The 23,499-nt window shown below is 45.7% G+C and overlaps 1 protein-coding gene across 1 annotated transcript in view; it reads right to left on the bottom strand.

Moving 5' to 3' along the window:
* LOC126273784 (uncharacterized) overlaps positions 1 to 23,217 on the bottom strand; it is a 210,005-nt gene extending 186,788 nt beyond the window's left edge. The window contains exon 1 of the mRNA XM_049977059.1: positions 22,982 to 23,217. Coding sequence (XP_049833016.1) covers positions 22,982 to 23,180 — 199 coding nt within the window. The 5' untranslated portion in view covers positions 23,181 to 23,217. The remainder of the gene's footprint in view (positions 1 to 22,981) is intronic.
* Positions 23,218 to 23,499: the final 282 nt, after the last annotated feature.

Genomic DNA, 23,499 nt, shown 5'->3' with positions numbered 1-23,499 from the left:
AAACCGCGCTCGAATCCTGCCTCGGGCATGGATGTGTCTGATGTCCTTAGGCTAGTTAGGTTTAAGCCATTTGAACCATTTTGATCTGAGCTCCGATATTCTGCGAAACACGGAAAATCGTTTGGTCTTATGGAACCATATGGTGATCTACCCGTCGGATCTCAGCGTTAAGACTGTATATCCTAATGCTCCTTTTGGTGGAGAACAGACTGTGAGGTCGCAGGAGGAACCTCTATCTTATTTCTAATGGAAGGAAAGCAGATTAGAGTTTAGCATTTTGTTGCCTATGACATCATTAGAAACGGAACTCTAGTTCAGGATGGACAAGGATAGAGATGAAAATCGGCTCTGGCCTGTTCTAGGGAACCATATAGGTATTCGCTTCAAGCGATTTCGGGGACCAACGGAAAACATAAATAAAGACGGTCGCACGGGGATTTGAAGGCAGCACCTCCAGAATACTACACCAGTATTTAAACTGCGCTGTCTCTCCGGTTCTCCTTCCTATTGATTCTGTTCCAACACATAAAGAAGCTTTCAGTATTGTTAGCTGACGTGACCTTGGGGGTTCAATAGACTTAAGTCGGAAATGGTTTCTTTATTTACACAACAGTGTACCCAGGATCTGAGGTAATAGTAATGGGGAGTGGATAACGAAATTGTTATGATATTTAAGAACAAATAGGTCTGCGTACACTTGCTACTAGTCAAAATCCATCACGTGTTCTACGTTCTATCTACTCGACACTGAAATGACATGGTTGTTTGATAGATGAAGTGGAATGAGAATTTCATTAGGGACATAATCTTCGCGAAGCAAGAGTGAAGAGGATTTAGTGAACCTGTTCGTTGTAAATGACTGTGGAGAGCGGATATACACTGCTGTTTTTCGAGACCGATCCCAATGGCAGTAGAGACGGCGAAATCTAGTACCAGGACATAACCTGCTCCTCTCGAACAGCATCATGGGAGCTACCGAACTTTTATCACGTTCAATTCTGGAGATACTTTGTCGGATTTTGACATTCGTCCCAGGATATTGCTGTCCAGTCTGCTGATAAGCAAATCTACTCCAGCATCTCTCTGTTACAGTTACCTGCCGAGTTCCGGTGTTGGTACTTAAAAAGTTTATTAGTATTTTTAAATTTAGCGATTCAGCCAGTTTATTAGATCTTATTGGCAGTCTCTGTGTATTTAGAAGAGACACAGCGTATAACATGTCTTATGAATTGTCTGACATATATTTAGATTCAAAACACACGTCTATCGCGGAGGCCGTACTCGAATCAACAGTGTTCGCTTTTAGCGACTCGAAGTTGCTCATTATGAAAAATTATTTCTTCACTAGAGATGGAAACACCAGTCCCCGGTCGCGTGTTCTCCACATTCAGACTATGATAAAAATGTGCGTAAAATTTCTCTTTTAATCACGAATGAAACAAAAGCTTGGAGAGCAGAATCTAGCGACACTTGCAAGTGTGGAAAACGGTTTGAAATTTATTTTATCGTGTCGCTACGTCATCGACTGATATTTTTACCTAACCAAATTTCACCTGCGTAATGATTGACTCGATGGGTTTTCTTATGAGTGTTGGTATCTCTTTGCTCGGTACAGTTTTTCAAAACTAGTCGGTTGATCACTACGACACTCTTCTCACAATATTCAGTACGTCTGTTTATGATTCAAGAACTTTTATTTGCCGCATTTCACAGTGCCAGACCGAACAGTTTCGCGACTGTAAACTCTTCAGAAATTTGATGAGTGGCTCCAAAAGGAATTTGCATTAAGCTTTAAAAGTCTTTCCAACGATGGCACCTTCTATATAATGACGTGATACACTTTAGCTACTTTCAAAGAACGAACGAGCAGAATTCAATAAATTTCATCAAGGTTGTAACAGAAATTCTACATCTTTATTGAACAAATCAGTATGTAACGCATGACATATATTATATCCTACAGCAATAGTATCGTAGTCATTCAGAATGTGGTATCTCAAATTACAGCGAATTGTACAGCGCAATGGAATTTCCCGACTAGTTGAAAAAGTTCCAGGCTGAGAACTTGCATTTCGATATGTTCTTCTGGCAGTTGAAGGAAGGGAGATTAGAGCGTAATGATCGGTCAACTAAAACGTCGTTAGAGGAGGTTTATAGCTCTGGCTCCTCTGGCAAGAAGAAGGAAGTCGACCCTGTCCTTGTAAGCGCAATCACCTCATCTTGTTCCTTTTGTAACAGGACGAAAAGTGGTTGTCCGGACAGATAACTGATCTCCTAGAGCTTAATTCACAGGGTCAATATATGGAATAACAGTATACAGAGTGGTCCATTGATAGTGACCGGGCCAAATATCTCACGAAATAAGCATCAAACGATAAACTACAAAGAACGAAATTCGTCTAGCGTGAGTGGGGAAACCAGATGGCGCTATGGTTGGCCCGTTAGATGGCGGTGCCATAGGTCAAACGGATATCAACTTCGTTTTTTTAAATAGGAACCTCCACTTTTTATTACATATTCGTGTAGTACGTAAAGAAATATGAATGTTTTAGTTGTTTCGCTTTGTGATAGATAGCGCTGTAATAGTCACAAACGTATAAGTACGTGGTATCATGTAACATTCCGCCAGTGTGGACGGTATTTGCTTCGTGATACATTACCCTTGTTAAAATGGACCGTTTACCAATTGCGGAAAAGATCGATATCGTGTTGATGTATGGCTATTGTGATCAAAATACCCAACGGGCGTGTGCATCATCCAAGTGTCCGGACCGTTCGCCAGGTAGTTACGTTATTTAAGGAAACAGGAAGTGTTCAGCCACCATCAACCACGACCTGCAACAAATGATGATGCCCAAGTAGGTGTTTTAGCTGCTGTCGCGGTTAATAGCACATCAGTAGCAGACAAACTGCGCGAGAATCGGGAATCTCAAACACGTCGGTGTTGACAATTATACGTCAACATTCATTGCACCAGTACCATATTTCTATGCACCAGGAATTGCATGGCGACGACTTTGAACGTCGTACACAATTGTGCCACTGGACACAAGAGAAATTACGGGACGAAGACAGATTATTTGCACGCGTTCTATTTAGCAACGAAACGTCATTCGCCAACAGCGGTAACGTAAACCGACACAATATGCACTATTGGGCAAGGTAAAGTCCACAATGGCTGCGACAAGTGGAACATCAGCGACCTTAGCGGGTTAATGTATGGTGCGGCATTATGTATGCTGATTTCCTGCGTAATGTTCTAAGGATGTTACTCACTGCATGATAGATTGGCGATGTACTTCCAACATGATGGATGTCCGGCACATAGCTCGCGTGCAGTTGAAGCGGTACTGAATAGCATATTTAATGACAGGTGGATTGGTCGTCGAAGCACCATACCATGGCCCGCACGTTCACCAGATCTGACGTCCCCGTATTTCTTTCTGTGGGGAAAGTTGAAAGATATTTGCTATCGTGATCCACCGACAACGCCTGACAGCATGCGTCAGCGCATTGACAACGCATGTGCGAACATTGCTGAAGGCGAACTACTCGCTGTTGAGAGGAATGTCGTTACACGTATTGCCAAATGCATTGAGGTTGATGGACATCATTTTGAGCATTTTTTGCATTAATGTGGTATTTGCAGGTAATCACGCTGTAACAGCATGCGTGCTCAGAAATGATAAGTTCACAAAGTTACATGCATCACATTGGAACAACCGAAATAAAATGTTCAAACGTACCTACGTTCTGTATTTTAATTTAAAAAACCTACCTGTTACGAACTGTTCGTGTACAATTGTGAGTCATATATTTGTGACTATTACAGCGCCATCTATCACAAAGCGAAGAAAGTGGTCCAACTAAAACATTCATATTTCTTTACGTACTACACGAATATGTAATAAAAATGGGGGTTCCTATTTAAAAAAAAAAAACGCAGCTGATATCAGTTTGAGCCTTGGCAGTGCCATCTAGCGGGCCAACCATAGCACCATCTGGTTTCCCCCTTCATGCTAGACGAGTTTAATCCTCTGTAGTTTTATCGTTTGACGCTTATATCTTGAGATATTTGGCTCGGTCACGATCAGTGGACCATCCTGTATATAGAAACTGAAAGGCGTTTTTAGGGGAACTAATGCTCCCTCTTTCAGAATACAATCCCACTTTTCTAAAGACTGCAACACTTCATTCGATCACTATTTGAGGCAACAAATCATATCTTATGTACCGGACCAAAGATCTAATCTGTAGTACTTTTTTAGGAAATTGAACACTACTTATATCCTCTTGGAGATACAGTACCCAGTCACATTAACGTGATCACCTGGAAAAACCTGGGTAAGCACGTTAAACAGCGCGGACCGCTGTGAGAAGGAAGAGAGCCAGTGAGGTTCTAGAAGGTACGGACAGCGACGTGGAGCCACGCCATGGCCAGCTGCGCTAGGTTACTCGGATGAGGATCACTGACGCGTACAGCCTGATCGAGGTGATCCCACAGATTCTCCATTGGGGACTCCGGTGAGCAGGCAGTAAGGTAATCTCATCCTGTTGCTCTTCGAACCACGTACATATACTGCGAACTGTGTGACACGTTGCATTGTTCTGCTGGTAGAGCCATCGTGGCGAGAAAAAAACGAACTGCGTGTAGGTGTGGACATGGTGCCCAAGGATAGATGCATACTTGTGTTGATCCACTGAGTCTTCCAGAGTGACGAGATCGCCCAAGGAATGACACGAAAGCATTCCCCAGACCACAAGTGTAGCAGTGTTTCAGACGTTTCATGCCGCACACGTCAACGGCCATCTGTCCAATGGAGCATAAAACGTGATTCATGTGATAGGGCCAGCTGTCGCCACTCAGTGGACGTCCAGCTGCAGTATTTTCGTGCAAATTCCAGCCTTCGTTGCCGATGAACAGCAGTCAGCATTGGTCCACGAACCAGTTGAACCAGGGGCCTGCTGCGGAAGCACATACAGTTAAACGTTTGCTGAACTGTCGTTGAGGAGACGTTGTGAGTATCCCGAAGATTCATCTGGGCTGTCGATTACAGAACAGTTGCACGTCTGTTAGCCCATATACATCACGGCAGCCGTCGTTCACCCCTATCGTCTTTGGCCTGTGCTGCACCACAGTTGCTTTTGGCTAGCGCCATTTTGCCATGAACAGTATAGTTTAACAACGGCGGTACGCGAACAGCTTACAAACTTAGCAGTTTCGGAAGTGATTTCATCATCGGCCCCATGATTGAGAAATTTGTACCAAATAAATTAACAAATGACGGAGCTGATCCTCCTTGGTACACAAAACGGGTTAGAACACTGTTGCAGAAACAACGAAAGAAACATGCCAAGTTTAAACAGACGCAAAATCCCCAAGATTGGCGATCTTTTACAGAAGCTCGAACGTTAATGCGGACTTCAATGCGAGATGCCTATAACAGTTTCCACAACGAAACTTCGTCTCAAAACCTGTCAGAAAATCCAAAGAGAATCTGGTCGTATGTGAAGTATGTTAGCGGCAAGAAACAATCAATGCCGTCTCTGCACGATAGCAATGAAAATACTATCGAAGACAGTGCTGCCAAAGCAGAGTTACTAAACACAGCCTTCCGAAATGCTTTCACAAAAGAAGAAAAAGTAAATATTCCATAATAGCTGCCAACATGTGTAACGTAGAAGTAAATATCCTCGGAGTAGTGAAGCAACTTAAACACTTAATAAAAGCAAGTCTTCTGGTCCAGACTGTATACCAATTAGGTTCCTTTCGGAGTATGCTGATTCATTAGCTCCATACTTAACAATCATATACAACCGTTCGCTCGACGAAAGATCCGTACCCAAAGGCTGGAAAGTTGCACAGGACACACCAATATTCAAGAAAGGTAGTAGGAGTAATCCACTAAATTACAGGCCTATATCATTAACATCGATATGCAGCAGGATTTTAGAACATATATTGTGTGCGAACATAATGAATTACCTCAAAGAAAACGGTTTATTGACACACAGTCAACGTGGGTTTAGAAAACATCGTTCTTGTGGAACACTACTAAGTCTTTATTCACATGAAGTGCTGAGTGCTATTGACAAGGGATTTCAGATCGATTACCTATCCCTGGATTTCCGGAAGGCTTTTGACACTGTACCACACAAGCGGCTCGTAGTGAAATTGCGTGCTTATGGATCATCGTCTCAGTTATGTGACTGGATCTGTGATTTCCTATCAGAGACGTCAGAGTTCGTAGTAATTGACCAAAAGTCATCGAAAAAAACAGAAGTGATTTCTGGCGTTCCCCAAGGTAGTGTTATAGGCCCTTTGCTGTTCCTTATCTATATAAACGATTTGGGAGTCAATCTGAGCAGCCGTCTTCGGTTGTTTGCAGATGACTCAGTCGTTTATCGACTAATAAAGTCATCAGAAGATCAAAACAAACTGCAAAACGATTTAGAAGAAATGTCGTAATGGTGCGAAAAGTGGCAGTTGGTCTTAAATGCCGGCCGGAGTGGCTGTGCGGGTCTAGGCCCTACAGTCTGGAACCGAGCGACCGCTACGGTCGCAAGTTCGAATCCTGCCTCGGGCATGGATGTGTGTGATGTCCTTAGGTTGGTTAGGTTTTATTAGTTCTACGTTCTAGGCGACTAATGACCTCAGAAGTTAAGTCGCATAGTGCTCAGAGCCATTTCAACCATTTGACCTCAAATAACGAAAAGTGTGAGGTCATCCACACGAGTGCTAAAAGGAACTCGTTAAACTTCGTTTACACTATAAATCAGTCTAATCTAAAAGCCATAAATTCAACTTAATACCTAGGTATTACAAAAAAAAAAAATTGGTTCAAATGGCTCTGAGCACTATGGGACTTAACATCTTAGGTCATCAGTGCCCTAGAACTCAGAACTACTTTTTTTTTCTTCTTCTTCTTCTTTTTTTTTTTAAAGTACAAAATTTATTTTTTAATACAAATGAGATTCAATTACAAAATAGTACACAAGAAAACAACTTATTGGGAAAAGTCTTACAAAGCTTCACCTTTGTGGTGCAGAACATAACAATTAAGCTCAAATTTTACACTTCAAATGGAAAATAAAAATATTACAAAAAAAGAAAAGAAAAAAATCTGTCTGTGCATAAAATAACCTCCCATCTTTTTGGTTACTTTCATGGAATGCGATGAAAAAGCCACAAAACTGAAGTTGTACTAAGGCACTTATGCAAATAACATGTACAGAAATATGTCAATGAATACTTAAAGAAAATGGTGTTTCGACACACACTAATTATTAAGCTCAACAAAAATATAATCACAGCCTACAATGCTTATTTCACAAACTACTAACTACATTTTTTTTTTTTGAGAATGCATAAAAAAAAACAAGGCAGCCATGCGCAAAAAGTTGCCAATAAAGTGAACTAAAAAGGGCCATCTTGCTCGCCGCGGTCACATTGCTAGGCGGGCGGCCAGGAACGGGCGGTCGTCATTGCATTGGACATCACCAGCCACCAATCGTTGGAGCGCCCGGGGCCGCTGCACACAGTCAGAGACTGTTTCTGTTACCATAGGGGAATCGTGGAAAGATCACATCTACAAGTTAATGTCTTCTCACACCCGGCACACCCCAGCTGGGTGGTGGGTCCATGAATGACGAACCCAAATAGTTCGCAAAAAGGTTCCGGTAATCCTGTCTGTTCGTTAAGACCAGAAACTCGTCGATCATATAGTACCATAAATCGAGGACGTCTTTGTCTCCATCGCGGTATATGTAGTGTATCGCCATTCCTCGTACCCAATTAACCGCATTCATCCGGGTCATAGGGAAATAGACAGCGTCGGGATGAAAGAGTTCTTGGGGTAAAATCGAAACGTAGGGGCGGCGGAGCAGGAAAGCCAGGATCTGGCGGATCAGTTTCCAGCACTCACGCGCGGGGCCACAGTTCAGTCTATGTTCGTCCGTGTCTAACGTCGTGCAACGGGTGCACACAGGGTCGTCAATTAGGTGAATGGCATGCAGCCGTTGTCGGGTTGGAAGTTTCTCGTTAACGACCACATACCACGTCGACCGCACGAAAGTAGACAGGAACGGCGCGTGGATAGCTCGCCATACTCGTGGCCAGTCGACCGTAGGGTGGCGCCGTACAATGTCGTTATCCGGAGTCCAGTGCTGGAGAGCACTATAATAAGTCTTCGCTGTCGGATTCCGTGTCTCCGATATAACCCGCAACACATAGCTATGCTCTACGAAAAACGTTCGAATGTGTGACAGCGAGGGCGATAAATGTCCAACTGGTACCGGTGGGTACAGCGTACGTGGGGCCACTTCTTCAATCAGTAGGCCTGGGAGACTGGCTGTTGGTGAAAGCCAGAGTCGCCTCATGGAACGGAGATACAGTGCCAGCGCTCTGTGCTTGACGTGAGTGAGTCCAACACCGCCTTTGTCGAAGGGTAAAGTAAGCGTAACAAAACGGATCTTGAAAACAGCACCATCGTTCACCACGTGTCCAAACACTGCCTGTATCCTGGAAGCCATCGTGTCCGTTATCGGCAGTACATGGGCGTAATGGTTAAGGTGAGAAGCCATGTACACATTAACGTATTGGGCGCGTTGCAAAATGTTCAATGATCTGAATTTATTGAGACGAGCCTCTAAACGGAGTCGTCGTAAGACCATACGATACGTAAAGGTCGCCGTGCGTTGTATTTGTCGATGGAGTGATATCCCTAAACACTTTAGCATCGGGACCTTTGTCAGAGGTACGGCCAGACCTGCAGGCATTCCTCGTCCTACCTCCATGTAGCGTGATTTCCGAAGGTTGAGCACACTGCCTGCCACCGCCCCATACTGGTGGAGCCAGGAAAACGCCGTGTGTATTTCGTCACCAGACCGTGCTAAGAACATCACATCGTCGGCGTATGTACCACATCGAAAGGTTACGGAACGGAGGGTAAGTCCTTCTAAGCGTCGCCGTAGTCCGTGAAGAGCTGGTTCGAGGGCAACGGCGAAGAGCATGGCAGAAAGAGGACAACCCTGCCGGACGGACCTGTTGACACGGACGGGGGCGGACCGACAGCCGTTGATCATAATCCTCGTGACAGCCCCATGGATCAATCGAAGCACAACAGACGTCGTCAGACGCGGGACACCGATGTGTTCCATAACAGCACGCAGGAAACCATGGTTAACGCGGTCGAAAGCATGGTCGAAGTCCAGCGCAACAAGAGCGCCTTGGAGGCGGCAAGTTTGCGTGAGCGCCACCACGTCTCTATAGGTGCTTAAAGTCGTAAACACATTAGTGTCGCCCCCGAGGCAGGTTTGATCAGAGTGAATGGCCGCCATTACCGTAGGTTTGAGCCTCTCACGGAGCATGCGTGTCAACAGCTTATAGTCAGTGTTTAGCATTGTCAACGGGCGAAAATCAAGAGGGCGACGGCCTCCGCCGGGTTTGGGCACAGGGATCAAGAGACCCTCAGTAAAGTCAGATGGTACCTGAAAATCGGCGTCCAGGAGTTCACTGTACATCCTGACCCACATTGGGCCCATGAGATCAAAGAACCGCTTGTAAAATTCAAGAGGGAGGCCGTCAGGGCCAGGCGTTTTGTTGGGAGAGCCACGCAACAGAGCCTCTCGCAGTTCTTCCAAAGTCACCGCCGACAAGAGCGTAGCATCATCTTGTAGGTTCCGAGAGACTGGTAGGTCACATAGGACTTCCCTGACCCCTACATTCATGTGGGACTCCCTCTCGTAAAGAAGTTTATATGACTGTGTGAACGCTCGGACGATATCCATTTGTGCGTCAACGCGTCGCCCGTCCTCCGTCTCAACCTCGGTAATGAGCTGCCTCTTGCGTCTTCGGCGTTCTTGAATGATATGGTGGAGGGAAGGTCGTTCCCCACGAACATCATCAGTCGTCCTCGCTCGCACCCGCACACCCGCAAGACGTACGGCGTTGATACGAAGCAATTGTGCCTTGACGCGTTGTACTGCTGATTGTCGCTCTGGCGACGGCGGTTGTACAGCCAGTTCGCGGAGCGCAGTATAGTAAAAATCAGTAGTCGCAGTATACCAGCGCGCTCGGTCGCGTCCATAGCTGACTAATGTTCGGCACAGTGCGGGTTTTGCACACCGTAACCACCATTGAAGTACAGAACGGTAGGCGGGTAAACGCCGGTGGCAATTGCTCCATGTGGACTCGACTGCGCGTCTGCAATTTATCTCATCAAGAAGGGCCACATTGAGGCGCCACGGACCCCTACTTCGGCGGACGCGCTGGCGGGGAAGGATGAGAGTACACACATATGCGAGGTGATCCGTGAACGCTGCCGGCCACATCTCAGCGTCGACAACGGCCGATCGTAGGCCGCGGGTGACGTAGACTCGATCCAAACGGCTCGCGGAGTGACTAGTAAAGTAGGTGTGTGCTCGACGGTCGCCGTGTTGGATGATCCAGGTGTCCAACAAGGCCAAGTCCTGTACAAGTGCCTGGAGTGCCGGGCAGGTGGTATAGTGTGGCTCCTGGTCGGATGGGCGGAGCACACAATTAAAATCGCCGCCTACTACCAAGTGGTCGGTATTGCCCTGGAAGAGCGGGGCTATATCTTCGGCAAAAAAGGTGCGCCGTTCTCTCCTTTTGCCGGTGCCTGAAGGAGCATATAAGTTCACCAGACGTACTGTACCAATCGTGAGTGCGACCCCCCGGGCCGACGGTAAATAGGAGACATCAGTGGCCATTATCCCTTCCCGCAGTAGAATCGCCGTACCTCCGCCGCCCACATCTGCAGGCATAGTGTAGGCGTCATATCCGTAGACATCGAGACAGAGTCCTGATCGGACTTCTTGAAGGAAAACAACGTCCAGATCCGCAGCGCGTAACGTATCCTTCAGCATACGGGTCTTGACATCAGATGTAATGCCATTGACGTTGATCGTGGCGAGGCGGTATGCCTGGTCCATCAAGTCTCGGGAGGTGACCATGGTATGACAGGGGGGCAGTAGTCGTGACGTGGAGCGCCGGTCTTGCGAAGTGCTAGGCAGCGACGAGAGGTGCTCATGCCGTCCTAGGCGTCTGTCGCCGGCCGCGTAGACGCTGCCATCGGCATCGGTGCATCGTCTTGGTTCTGAAACGCATCCTGCAACTCCATCTCCTGCGCCCAGTCGCCCAGGGACGTTGACACCACTGGATCTCGAGAGGCAGACGGAGGCAAGGGTGCATCCCCGGTGTCGGAGCTGCGGTGATCTCCCGCATCCCCATGTGGTTCAGACCCAGCGGTAGTGGGAGAAGACGTCGAACCGTGTGAGACGGTATGGTCGCCTGTGTCGGCGCGGTGGAGCGGTTGAGGCACCTCGTCATCCAGCGGTGTCGCCTCGGGCTGTTCTACGTCGTCGGTTGTCTTGCGCCGCTTCTTATGACGCTTGGGTGATTTCTGCTTACGCTGCCGCGCCTCTGTTTCCGACGTAGGGCAAGGGGAGGACGCTGCATCCTGTGCTTCAACTTCCATCGCACCGTCGGCGAGCCGTTGTGACGGTGCGCCGGGGTCCGACGAAAGGACATCAGTAGCATCAGCACTGAAAGACGCTTGGGGCTCCGTGGAAGCTACTGCAGGGTCCTCCAAAGCTCGCACCAATACAGTGGGGTCGTCATATACAGCTGGCGTCTCCCGTCTCGCCGCCGCAACATACGTAATCGGCAGAGAGGTCGGTGTCGACGGACGAATCTGGTCGGTCGAGGGTGTCTGCACGAGACGGCGTTGCAGGCATTCGGTACGCATGTGTCCCGTCTGGCCACAACCGGAGCAGGTTCTCGGCTGACCGTCGTAAATAATTATTGCCCTGCAACCAGCGATCGTGAGATATGAAGGAATATGGCGATGCAGGTCAATACGGACTTGTCGCACCCCGTTAAGGACAGGGTAGGTGTCGAAGGTCTTCCATTTTTCGGCCATGTGGCCGAGAACTGTTCCATAGGGCCGAAGAGCAAGGGTGACCAAATCCGCTGGAACTTCAAAAGGGAGCTCAAACACGCGCACATTTTGGATTCCCAATCCAGCACGTTCAAGCGTCACCACACCCACGTTTCCGTCTGAGTGGCAGAACCGATGACATGCCGTCGAGCGTCTGAGAAGTTTGTCACATGCTTCGTCGTCAGTGAACTTAAGATATACGACGCTGGAGACAATAGATAAGTGGATACCGATCAGCTCGTTAGGATCAACATGTACCACATCGCGTAAAAAACGCTCTACTTCGTGGGCCTTGGGTCTAGAGTACGTAGTGTCGAACTGCAGCTTGATCGTGGCTTTCCGATACGAAAGAGCCATCGTGTGTCAGGAACGTGACGGCAATACGTAACACTAACACGCCGGCGCGGTAAACAACAACACACCCGGAAACGCGACACGGAGCGGCCGGGACGTACCGCACCGCTCCACAGCCAAAGGCCGACTGACCAGAACTACTTAAACCTAACTAACCTAAGGACATCACACAACACCCAGCCATCACGAGGCAGAGAAAGTCCCTGACCCCGCCGGGAATCGAACCCGGGAACCCGGGCGTGGGAAGCGATAACGCTACCGCACGACCACGAGATGCGGGCCTAGGTATTACAATTACGAACAACTTAAACTGGAAGGAACGCATAGAAAATGTTGTGGGGAAGACTGCGTTTTACTGGCAGGACGCTTAGAAAATGTAACAGACCTACTAAGGAGACTGCCTACGCTACGATAGTCCGTCCTCTTTTAGAATTCTGCTGTGCGGTGTGGGATCCTTACCAGATAGAACTGACGAAGTACATCGAAAGAGTTCATAGAAAGGCAGCACGTTTTGTATTACCGCGAAATATGGGAGAGAGTGTCACAGCAATGATACAGAATTTGGGCTGGACATCATTAAAAGAAAGGCGTTTTCCGTTGCGACGGAATCTTCTCACGAAATTCCAATCAACAACCTTCTCCTCCGAATGCGAAAATATTTTGTTGACACCGACTTACATAGGGAGGAACGATCACCAAGATAAAATAAGGGAAATCAGAGCTCGTACGAAAAGATACACTCCTGGAAATGGAAAAAAGAACACATTGACACCGGTGTGTCAGACCCACCATACTTGCTCCGGACACTGCGAGAGGGCTGTACAAGCAATGATCACACGCACGGCACAGCGGACACACCAGGAACCGCGGTGTTGGCCGTCGAATGGCGCTAGCTGCGCAGCATTTGTGCACCGCCGCCGTCAGTGTCAGCCAGTTTGCCGTGGCATACGGAGCTTCATCGCAGTCTTTAACACTGGTAGCATGCCGCGACAGCGTGGACGTGAACCGTATGTGCAGTTGACGGACTTTGAGCGAGGACGTATAGTGGGCATGCGGGAGGCCGGGTGGACGTACCGCCGAATTGCTCAACACGTGGGGCGTGAGGTCTCCACAGTACATCGATGTTGTCGCCAGTGGTCGGCGGAAGGCGCACCTGCCCGTCGACGTGGCACCGGACCGCAGCGACGCACGGATGCACGCCAAGACCGTAGGATCCTACGCAGTGCCGTAGGGGACCGCACCGCCACTTCCCAGCAAATTAGGGACACTGTTGCTCCTGGGGTATCGGCGAGGACCATTCGCAACCGTCTCCATGAAGCTGGGCTACATTTCCGCACACCTTTAGGCCGTCTTCCGCTCACGCCCCAACATCGTGCAGCCCGCCTCCAGTGGTGTCGCGACAGGCGTGAATGGAGGGACGAATGGAGACGTGTCGTCTTCAGCGATGAGAGTCGCTTCTGCCTTGATGCCAATGATGGTCGTATGCGTGTTTGGCGCCGTGCAGGTGAGTGCCACAATCAGGACTGCATACGACCGAGGCACACAGGGCCAACACTCTGCATCATGGTGTGGGGAGCGATCTCCTACACTGGCCGTACACCTCTGGTGATCGTCGAGGGGACACTGAATAGTGCACGGTACATCCAAACCGTCATCGAACCCATCGTTCTACCATTCCCAGACCGGCAAGGGAACTTGCTGTTCCAACAGGACAATGCACGTTCGCATGTATCCTGTGCCACCCAACGTGCTCTAGAAGGTGTAAGTTAACTACCCTGGCCAGCAAACTCTCCGGATCTGTCCCCCATTGAGCTTGTTTGGGACTGGATAAAGCATCGTCTCGCGCGGTCTGCACGTCCAGCACGAACGCTGGTCCGAATGAGGCGCCAGGTGGAAATGGCATGGCAAGCCGTTCCACAGAACTACATCCAGCATCTCTACGATCGTCTCCATGGGAGAATAGCAGCTTGCATTGCTGCGAAAGGTGGATATACACTGTACTAGTGCCGACATTGTGCATGCTCTGTTGCCTGTGTCTATGTGTCTGTGGTTCTGTCAGTGTGATCATGTGATGTATCTGACCCCAGGAATGTGTCAATAAAGTTTCCCCTTCCTGGGACAATGAATTCACGGTGTTCTTATTTCAATTTCCAGGCGTGTATAATAGGTGTTCATTCTTTCCGCGCTCTATACGAGATTGGAATAATAGAGAATTGTGAAGGTGGTTCGATGAACCCTCTGACAGGCACTTAAATGTAATTTGCAGAGTATCCATGTAGATGTGGAAAGCTAATGATCATGCCGTTTTGTCTTCAGCTAAATGAATCCGTTTCCGCATTATGACAACGACTACACTGTTTTCCGCTTTCCCACTGGCACACTTTATACACCTTCCATTGGTAGTACTGCCAACTGCTGTCTGTGAGTGGTCACTGCACACTGACGTAGAACATAGGCGGTGATCACATTAGTATGTCTGGACCGAGTAGTTTCCAAAGCATTGTCTTCAATACACGACACTCATTTATGCGGGTACCAGTAACCTTTGTATTGCCTAGAGCTGTATGATCACACGATTTACTGACCCCGTACCATATCATGTCTAGGATTGATACGGCATGGTTGGTTCAATTCGTCATTCGTTAATCGTGGTAATCAAAAGATTTGCAAAAGTATAACAAGTAGATGAAAGCTTTGAGTTGGTGTGTGACAGGTGCAAGGTTATATCGTAGATTCATCTTAAATTGCAACTCGTCAGCTGCATTCTACTTAGGGCGGAGTAGAGAATAACTTTAAGCGCGAGTCACGGTGCTGCTCACAGTCTGATTCTTTTGATTTGTCTGTCTGTGCTTTTGTTGTATCCAATGCCTCATAGTTGCAGTACTGCTAACTGAACAAGGCTGTCAAGTCGTACGTTCGCTTCGTTATCCATGCTACGGATGGGACGTTGGCGAACTGAATGAATGTAAACGACGGTTTTCCCAGATTCCATCGTATGAAAACAACCTAACCAGAGAAGTTACAGACACTTGCATGGATACAGACGTACATTGAAACAAACACTCTTCTTCTTTCGCTACTGCCTGATCCCGCACTCTGCACAGCGTCGGCAGGGTTAAGTACGGAGTTGGCATGGTTAATTGGAAGGGGTGGCCGGATGCCCGTCCTGCCGCCACTCCATACCCCCCGGGACGGAATTAGTGTATCTCAGCTGTCTGCATCTAGTGTAAATCGTGAAATAGTGGAATCTGTTTCAAATGTCTACGGGTCGTGTAACTGAGGCGGGACGTGGGGACCAGCCCGGCATTCACTTAGTAGAATGCGGAAAACCGCCTAAAAACCACATCCGCCGGGCGGAGTCGATCCGGGGCCGGCGCGCCTATCCGAGTCCAGGAAGCAGCGCGTCAGCGCTCTCGGCTACCCTGGCAGGTGTACATTGAAACAAACACTGTGACATCTATAATATAATGCATGACATAACAAAGTACAGGTTACGTTATTCTCAATTATTTGTTATGGGCATTTGACAGTGCAAATCATAGCAACCGTATTAGTAAATTAGCATTATACAGTGTCGTAGGTAACTTCGGAAAATACGAGGCAGTCGTAAAAAGTAATGCCTCCGATTTTTTGATGTGAAAACTCTTAGAACCTTTAAATAAAGCAAACATCATTAACATTCTGCATTTTTATTCCTCAAGTCTACATGTTTACTCAATATAGTGACGAGCACATTTCTCTAACTTGAGACCAGTTCGTTGATACCGTCATTAGAACGTTTGACTTTGTTGTCGGAGCGACAACCTCATCTCTGCTTGTACAATTTCCAACCACCAAAGTGAATTCCTTGGAGGTGTTCTTTAAGCTTTGGATACAGATGAAATCCGAAGGGGCCAAGTCGGGGCTGTAGTGAGGACGATCGAGGACAGTGAAGCCAAGATGTCAGATTGTTGCACTTGTCGCAGCGTTCGTGTATGGTCTGGCATTGTGATGCTGAAGGAGAGGGTGCTCCATGTGTAGACGAACTCTTCCAATTCAAAACCCTATCACAGAACGCTGTTTCTCACGCAACGGTGTAGTTACATTAAAGACCACTGCGTTACACGCTAGGATTCGGAGCTCTCTAGCGGCAGAGGGCTGCAAATATGTAGACGTGAAGAGAAAAGATTTATAATGTTAATAACGTTTGTTTTATTTCAAAAGCGTTAAGAGTTTCCACATAAAAAAATCGGGGACACTACTTTTCAGCACACCGTCGTAGTTTAAGTCGTGTTTCTCTAACATGAAAGAAGTTTTTGAATAAGACTGACTGGTAAGTTAATCTATGACTCATTACCCAATTAGAAGGTTAATTACGTCTGATGTCCCCCAAGGTTCTACCTTACGCCTTTGCTTTGTCTTGGTATATTATAAATATTTCATATGTAAAATTGCCAGATGCCAGGTTTCTTTTGTTTGTAGATGATTCAAATATTGCGACAGATATGGATATTGATAGATAACTTTTACAACGATGCATATTTATCAAAATCTGAAAAAAAACTGCTGTGTGTGGTTCAGAGCTGGAGCTAGTATATGGATAAAATCGGATAAAATGTAACATAAATACAAAAAACTTAAAGTTAAATTCTTGAAATAATAGCTTCGTGATAAATTCAGTTGGGAGGAACGTATCATAGAACTGCCGTAATACCTAGGCAAAGGTTTATTTGAATGTTGTAACGTGAATATTGTCTTAGGTGGACGACATAATTGTATATAAGCTTGTACAGAAACATATTTTACAGTAATTTCTAAAGCTAAACTGAGGCTGCAAATGTAAGATGTATTATTTGTGCTGTAAAAGTCAATTCTAAGAGTCGATTATATTTACTTTCGCTCCCCAATAGTCTAACAACCTACTGACATTTGCCTTATAAACACGTGTTCCTTCCCCTCAACAGCTCAGTTTTCACAATAAGTACTACAGATAAGAACAATGTACATCAAGGCTAAGAGTTATGTCTGTGAGCCAAACCGTGTACATTGCCCAGGAGTACACATTTTCTATAATTTCTCAAAAACCATAAGTATCATACCAACTAATAATCTATATTTTAAAAGGATCATGAAGATTGTTTGAGTATAAGTTCTTTATAATCCAGATACGAATTTCTTACTACAACTAATTTTTTATGCTCTAATAATAATGACATCACAAAAATGTGAGTTATATGTGATGCTTGGCTATTGTAAAACAACTGCAATAATATGATCGACTCACGCACACAATGAAAACTTTTCTTTTGACGATATTAAGCTGTTGTAGACTAGGAATTACTTTATGCATTTTAGTGAGCACACATTAAAATGTTAATGGAAATTTCTGTTGAAAAATCATGATTTTCCACAGTAGTTATACGAGTATGTCACTTTACTTTAAACCTACGACATTAATTACAGGACGCACATCCAACCATGATCATTTGTATCTAGATAAGTGCAGGGGAGGACCCGATTTATTCATCAGACAATGTATTAACAGAGCGAAGCGCAAGGCCAGAATAACTGAGCCCTAGTTGTTCTATGGGCGTTCGCGCATTTGGTCATCGTTGGTTTTTACCATGATGAAGCATTTACAATACTACCACTATCGTAACTCGTATTTCAAAGAGTGTTCATAACGATTACGACTGACATAAAGATATTTACAGCGTTCAGTTGAAGATGAGCATGTGACCGAAACGGCATAATAAATTTAAAATAGTTCCTACGCCGCCAATGTTGACATTTTAGTCAGGAAAATTATGTTCCTGAGTTTCGTGTTAGCTGGAGAGCATTGAGTCTACAGAAGACTCCACTTGCTATCTGTGGAATGGATGTTAAACATAACAATGTTTATTACTGTGTACTCTTTCTTATGGTTTTCCGATACATTCCACATCTAACAGAAACTCGTAACTGTCGTAGCTATGGAACAGACAATGCATAAGTTCAATAATTTACAGAAATAGTATCCTCATAATGATACAAAGAGGTGCCGAAACGTGTCGTAAACAGAGAGCTACGTGGATACTGAAAGTCGCTGTGTTTCAGGTATTGTGTGTGACTAATGTTCCCACCAGTTTTTATGGGTGTCATGATCCGTCCCGCGTAAACGTTACACGGACCCAATATGTACGGAATTATGGGCAGTGCTAACAATTCTAAATATAATGCGTATTCACTTCAGAAATGGTCGAGTACTGAAAGCTCCGAGATGAGTTTCTGAATGCGATGATGGCGGTAACCAATAAGAAAGAATACGGTGCACAAGAAGGTCGCGAGCAAGTTTCGAAAACAGTCAGCCGCGTGGCCTCCATTGTTGGATTATTACCGCCACACCGAAGACCACCGTGTACCTCTCCTGTTCTCGATCATGCACTGGACGTTACTTCTCTTCGCGCATCAATTAGTACTGTTTTTCGATTCGTTTAAAGAGCGAAAAATTAAAAAAAATCGGGATGGCAAGTAACTTTTAGATGCGTGGCGAACGATTATCAACGTTCAGTTTGGTCGTTACATTTCTGGGACACCCAGTATATCTATTTCGAAAGCTAATTAGATGTATTAAGTAACTACACTAACTAATTAAGATCGGCCCGTCTTAGTTTCAAAGTTTTATTAATATTCTTAAGAAACACAAAACATACAATTCATTTTTGTGCATGTGAACCATCGTATTTAACCTTTTAACGCATGATTTTTTTCCGTTTTAAGTATTTGTTATAGAGGAACATACGAGCCAAATGAAAAATGGCTCTGAGCACTATGGGACTTAACATCTATGGTCATCAGTCCCCTAGGACTTAACATCTATAGTCATCAGTCCCCTAGAACTTAGAACTACTTAAACCTAACTAACCTAACGACAGCACAGACATCCATGCTCGAGGCAGGATTCGAACCTGCGACCGTAGCGGTCGCGCGGTTCCAGGCTGAAGCGCCTAGAACCACTCTATCACCCCGGCCGACGTCAGATGAAAAATTGACGTTTTTTTAAAAAAATATCTTTTTTTACTGCGCACGTGCTGTGCAGATCAGACTGGTAAAAAGCATGGACCTTAGAACTCTTATCGTTTCTCCAATTTATTATGTTTCCAGAAATTTGTTACAAACCCTGAATTCCACTAACTAAGCGCTACCCGTACAGCATTTGCTACGAAAAAAGCATTGTAGCTCAGGGCGCTGAGATGCGTAAGAACTTTGACTGCTTCAGAGACAAGTTAAAAGACACACAACTTTCACTTCCACCTAACCGTGACATATCTAGGTATTCAAAAGGTATATGAAAAGATATCATGTTAAATGCGTATTATTTCGTAATATTGCAACGAGAAAAAGACAACTTACAAAGTGCATTGAGCCATCAGAATTACCTTGGTGAACAATTCGATGTTGCGTTTCCTTGAAACCAAGACTAAAACGATGGCTTTCTGGGGCAGAGTTCCGGTTCAAATGGTTCAGATAGCTCTGAGCACTTTGGGACTTAACATCTGAGGTCATCAGTCGCTTAGACTTAGACGTCCATGCCCGAGTCAGGATTCGAACCTGCGACCGTTGCAGCAGCGCGGTTCCGCACTGACGTGCCTGAAACCGCTCGGCAGAATTCCTGTCAGATGTAGAATCATTGTGGATAGTGTGAGTTTAGAAAAAAAGCATCGTCCTTCTTTTAGTTTGGATGTCAAAATTTCATAGACTGTAATAAAGATCTAGGTGTAAAATTGGCTAGATTTGGAAATATATGTGACACCACACACGATATATTTAAAAATAAGACCAGACAAGAAACAAGAGTAAAATTTTATAAAACTATACCTCTTCCAGAAATTTTTCATAGGAGTGAATACTGGATAACTACATAAAGAACATCTTATAAATTTCCAAGAACAACTAAAAGCTACTCAAGAGCGGACTATAAAAAAAATCGAAACAGTGTGATGACAACTAATAGTAGGGCCAATTGAAAGCAGCGTAACTAAACAGCGCAACATCTGATACGGAGAAGTACAAAGAACGGACAGTAAACTATTTGCGAAATCAGCGTTAGCTCATAGACCGACAGGAAGAAGAGAAGTTGGAATAACTATGGAGAGAGGTCAAGACAGTTAGTGAGAACGGAACAGATTCAATGCATATTCCGTAAAGGGGCGGAGTTATATCTATGCAGTGTTTGAAAGTCTGCAGCAAACGTCTAGGGTCGAAAGATCGCGTGGTAGGAAACTACCTTTTTTAGAGGCAAAATGTTTGCTGACGCTTCCCGGCGACGCTAGGTTCCTTTAACATTCGACGACCCTGGCACGACGAGATTTGACACAATTAGCAGGATCTACTAACTCGGTGTGCTGCATAGCAGATACCGAAGCAAAATAACAGAGCTATTTATATATATATATATATAAAACTTTAAGAACGAGCGCCTCTGAGCAGAAAAAGATGTTTTAGAAGCAAATTTAGAACTTCAGTTTTGCCTGGCGTAGTGCCCTACGCTCAGACTGGATTATAGGCGCTGCACAGGACATTCGCAGGCTGTAGAACACCTACACCCTGCCGTCCTCACGACCATGGCCAACACAAAAGGATAGCACCGCCGGGAAGTGTCAGTGAATACTTTGTCTCTAACAAACGTTCTTCCCCTTGACGTGCATCTATCATCCCTAGACATTTGTAAGAGCGAAAAGCAACATCTCAAGGAAGAAGTTGCAAGGAGATCCTATAAATCTGTTTTGCTTGTAAATGTTGTTGTACCAGTGTATCAACTTCGTTCATAATATGTTATAAGGAAATACTGATCGAATGATTGAAAATTTGCCTTTAGGGATCCGTACAGAAATTGGTAAAAGCGGAACGCTTAGAGGATCGCTTCGTTGTCCGTCGGTCTCTCGGTATTGTCTGTCAGTCTGTTAAGATCCATTATTCTCAGAAACAGATAGGCATATCAAGTTAAAATTTATGTTACGTACTAAGGTCTACGGTCCCTTTGCAGTATAAAGAAGTGAATCTTCTAAGACAATGCAGTCAAAAGGTACGGTCAATTATGTTACATATTTTGGTACTCGGAAAATCACTCGTAAAAAACCATAGTGTACTTCCCGTTGAACTAGAAACATGAAATTTGGCAAGAAGCAACATTTAGCAGTAGAAGTAAAAATCCGTAAAAAACATTAATTTGTAATTACGAGGGTAATCCCAAAAGTGAGGTCTCCTATTTTTTTATAAGTACATAGACCAGTTTATTTCTACAATGGTTTACATCACTTTACAGCTTGGACATTTAGCTATTTTTCGACATAATCACCATATCTGACGATGCATTGTTGTAGACGTTGTGGCAGATTTTGTATGCCCATGTCATACTAGCTCGCCGCCATGCTGTTCAGAAAGTTATGAACATCTTTCACCTCGTCGTCGGAGCTGAATCGCTTTCCGGCCAGATGTTCTTTTAACCTAGGGACTATAGGGTGGGTGGGTGATTATGTTTCACTGAAACTGTTGCAGGAGAGCAACGGTTTGCGGGGGCGAGCGTTGTTATGGAGAATGTGTACGCCCTTGCTCAACATTCCTTTTCTCCAGTTCTGAATTGCCCGTCTGAGTTTTTTCAGAGTCTCACAGTACCTGTCAGCGTTAATTGAGGTCACAGCGATTCAGTTCCAACGAGGAGGTGAAAGAAGAGGTTCATAACTTTCTGAACAGCATGGCGGCGAGCTGGTATGACATGGGCATACAAAAACTGCCACAGCGTCTGCAAAAATACATCGACAGAAATGGTGATTATGTCGAAAAATAGCTAAATGTTCAAACTGTAAACTGATGTAAACCACTGGATAAATAAACAGGTCAATGTACTTATTAAAAAAAAGACTTTACTTTTGGGATTACTATCGTATCCCAAACGAAAAATTTTTTTTGTGATTTTTGTTCTCTCTATCTCTCTTTTAAGACCCCATTTTATCAGGAACTGGAAGATTTATCAAGCTGAAATTTGAGTCACATACTGAGCTCTCTGGTCCGTTGGTGGTGCAAATAATTGAAGTTTCTAGGTCAATGCAGTCAAAAGATCAGGCAGTCTATGTCACGTACTTTGATACTGGCTAACTCACTCATCAAAACCTGTAGGGTAGTTCCTGCTGGCCTGGAATCATGAAATTTGGCATTAAACAAGATTTCAGAGTACAAGTAAAGGAAAAAATTCGAAAATTATTATTTCGTAGTTACATCACGAAAAAATATTATTTTTTGTCAATTATTGTAATCGTATTTAAGTAAACAAATATATATTTTATGAAATTTTCTCTCTTTGCACGTGTAAACTTTCAAGTCATCTGTTAGTTGGTTTCTGTATGTCCAGGCTAGTCTTAGGAAGTACTGTAGATATTCTGATCAGTCTTGGATATTATTGTGACCGATCTCTTGCCAGTATTGATAATGATAACAGGCAAAAATCTTCGAGATTCTCGATTCCCGGGGAGGATGAACTATCTATATTCATAATTAACTTTGTATCGAACCCACAGTGCGCGACTACTACTCGGCCTCGACGAATCCATTCTGATGTCCCGAGCTTTAGGTCCTTTTTCTGCCGATAAAACAGCAATCCCAAAATCGCGATTTTGTGCAAACTGAATTCGGTGAGGGGTGATGTGACTGACCTGAGAAGGCGGCGGCGGCTGCGGGCAGAAGGCTGAGCGAGGCGAGCAGCACGAGCACGACGGCGGCGGAGGCGGTGGCGGCGCCGAGGCCGGCGGGGGCGGCAGAGGCGGCGGGGGCGGCGGCCGGCTGCGCCTGCGGCCACGACCACGGCCAGGGCCAGGCGAGCGCGCGCGCAGGCAGCTGCTGGGGGCGCCGCATCGCGACCGCGACTGAGCGCGCGCGCGCGCCGCGACGCTTTTTACAGCGGAGGCACGGCCAGCGGCTAGAAAGTCACGCCGCTCCCACTCCGGAGGTCGCCGGCGGTGCGGCGGTGCGCGCGCCTGCCTGCTGCCCGCCTCCCCCACTTTTGCATCGTCCACACCACAACACAGTACCTCATTTGCTTTCGAGGGTCTCATTGCAGTCTTATCATCTTGCAGGAGTTCAAGACAGTACGAGGTGCGACCTGAGAATACGTTCAGATTTTCTATCTATCTTCTCAGCGAACACAGGCCCCGTAGACCACGCGCTGCATCAA

This window comes from Schistocerca gregaria, chromosome 1 (genome assembly GCF_023897955.1).
Source record: "Schistocerca gregaria isolate iqSchGreg1 chromosome 1, iqSchGreg1.2, whole genome shotgun sequence".
In the NCBI taxonomy this organism is placed as follows: Eukaryota; Metazoa; Arthropoda; class Insecta; order Orthoptera; family Acrididae; genus Schistocerca; species Schistocerca gregaria.
Note: the sequence above shows the minus strand (reverse complement) of the source record. Positions and strands in the feature narration are given on the sequence as shown.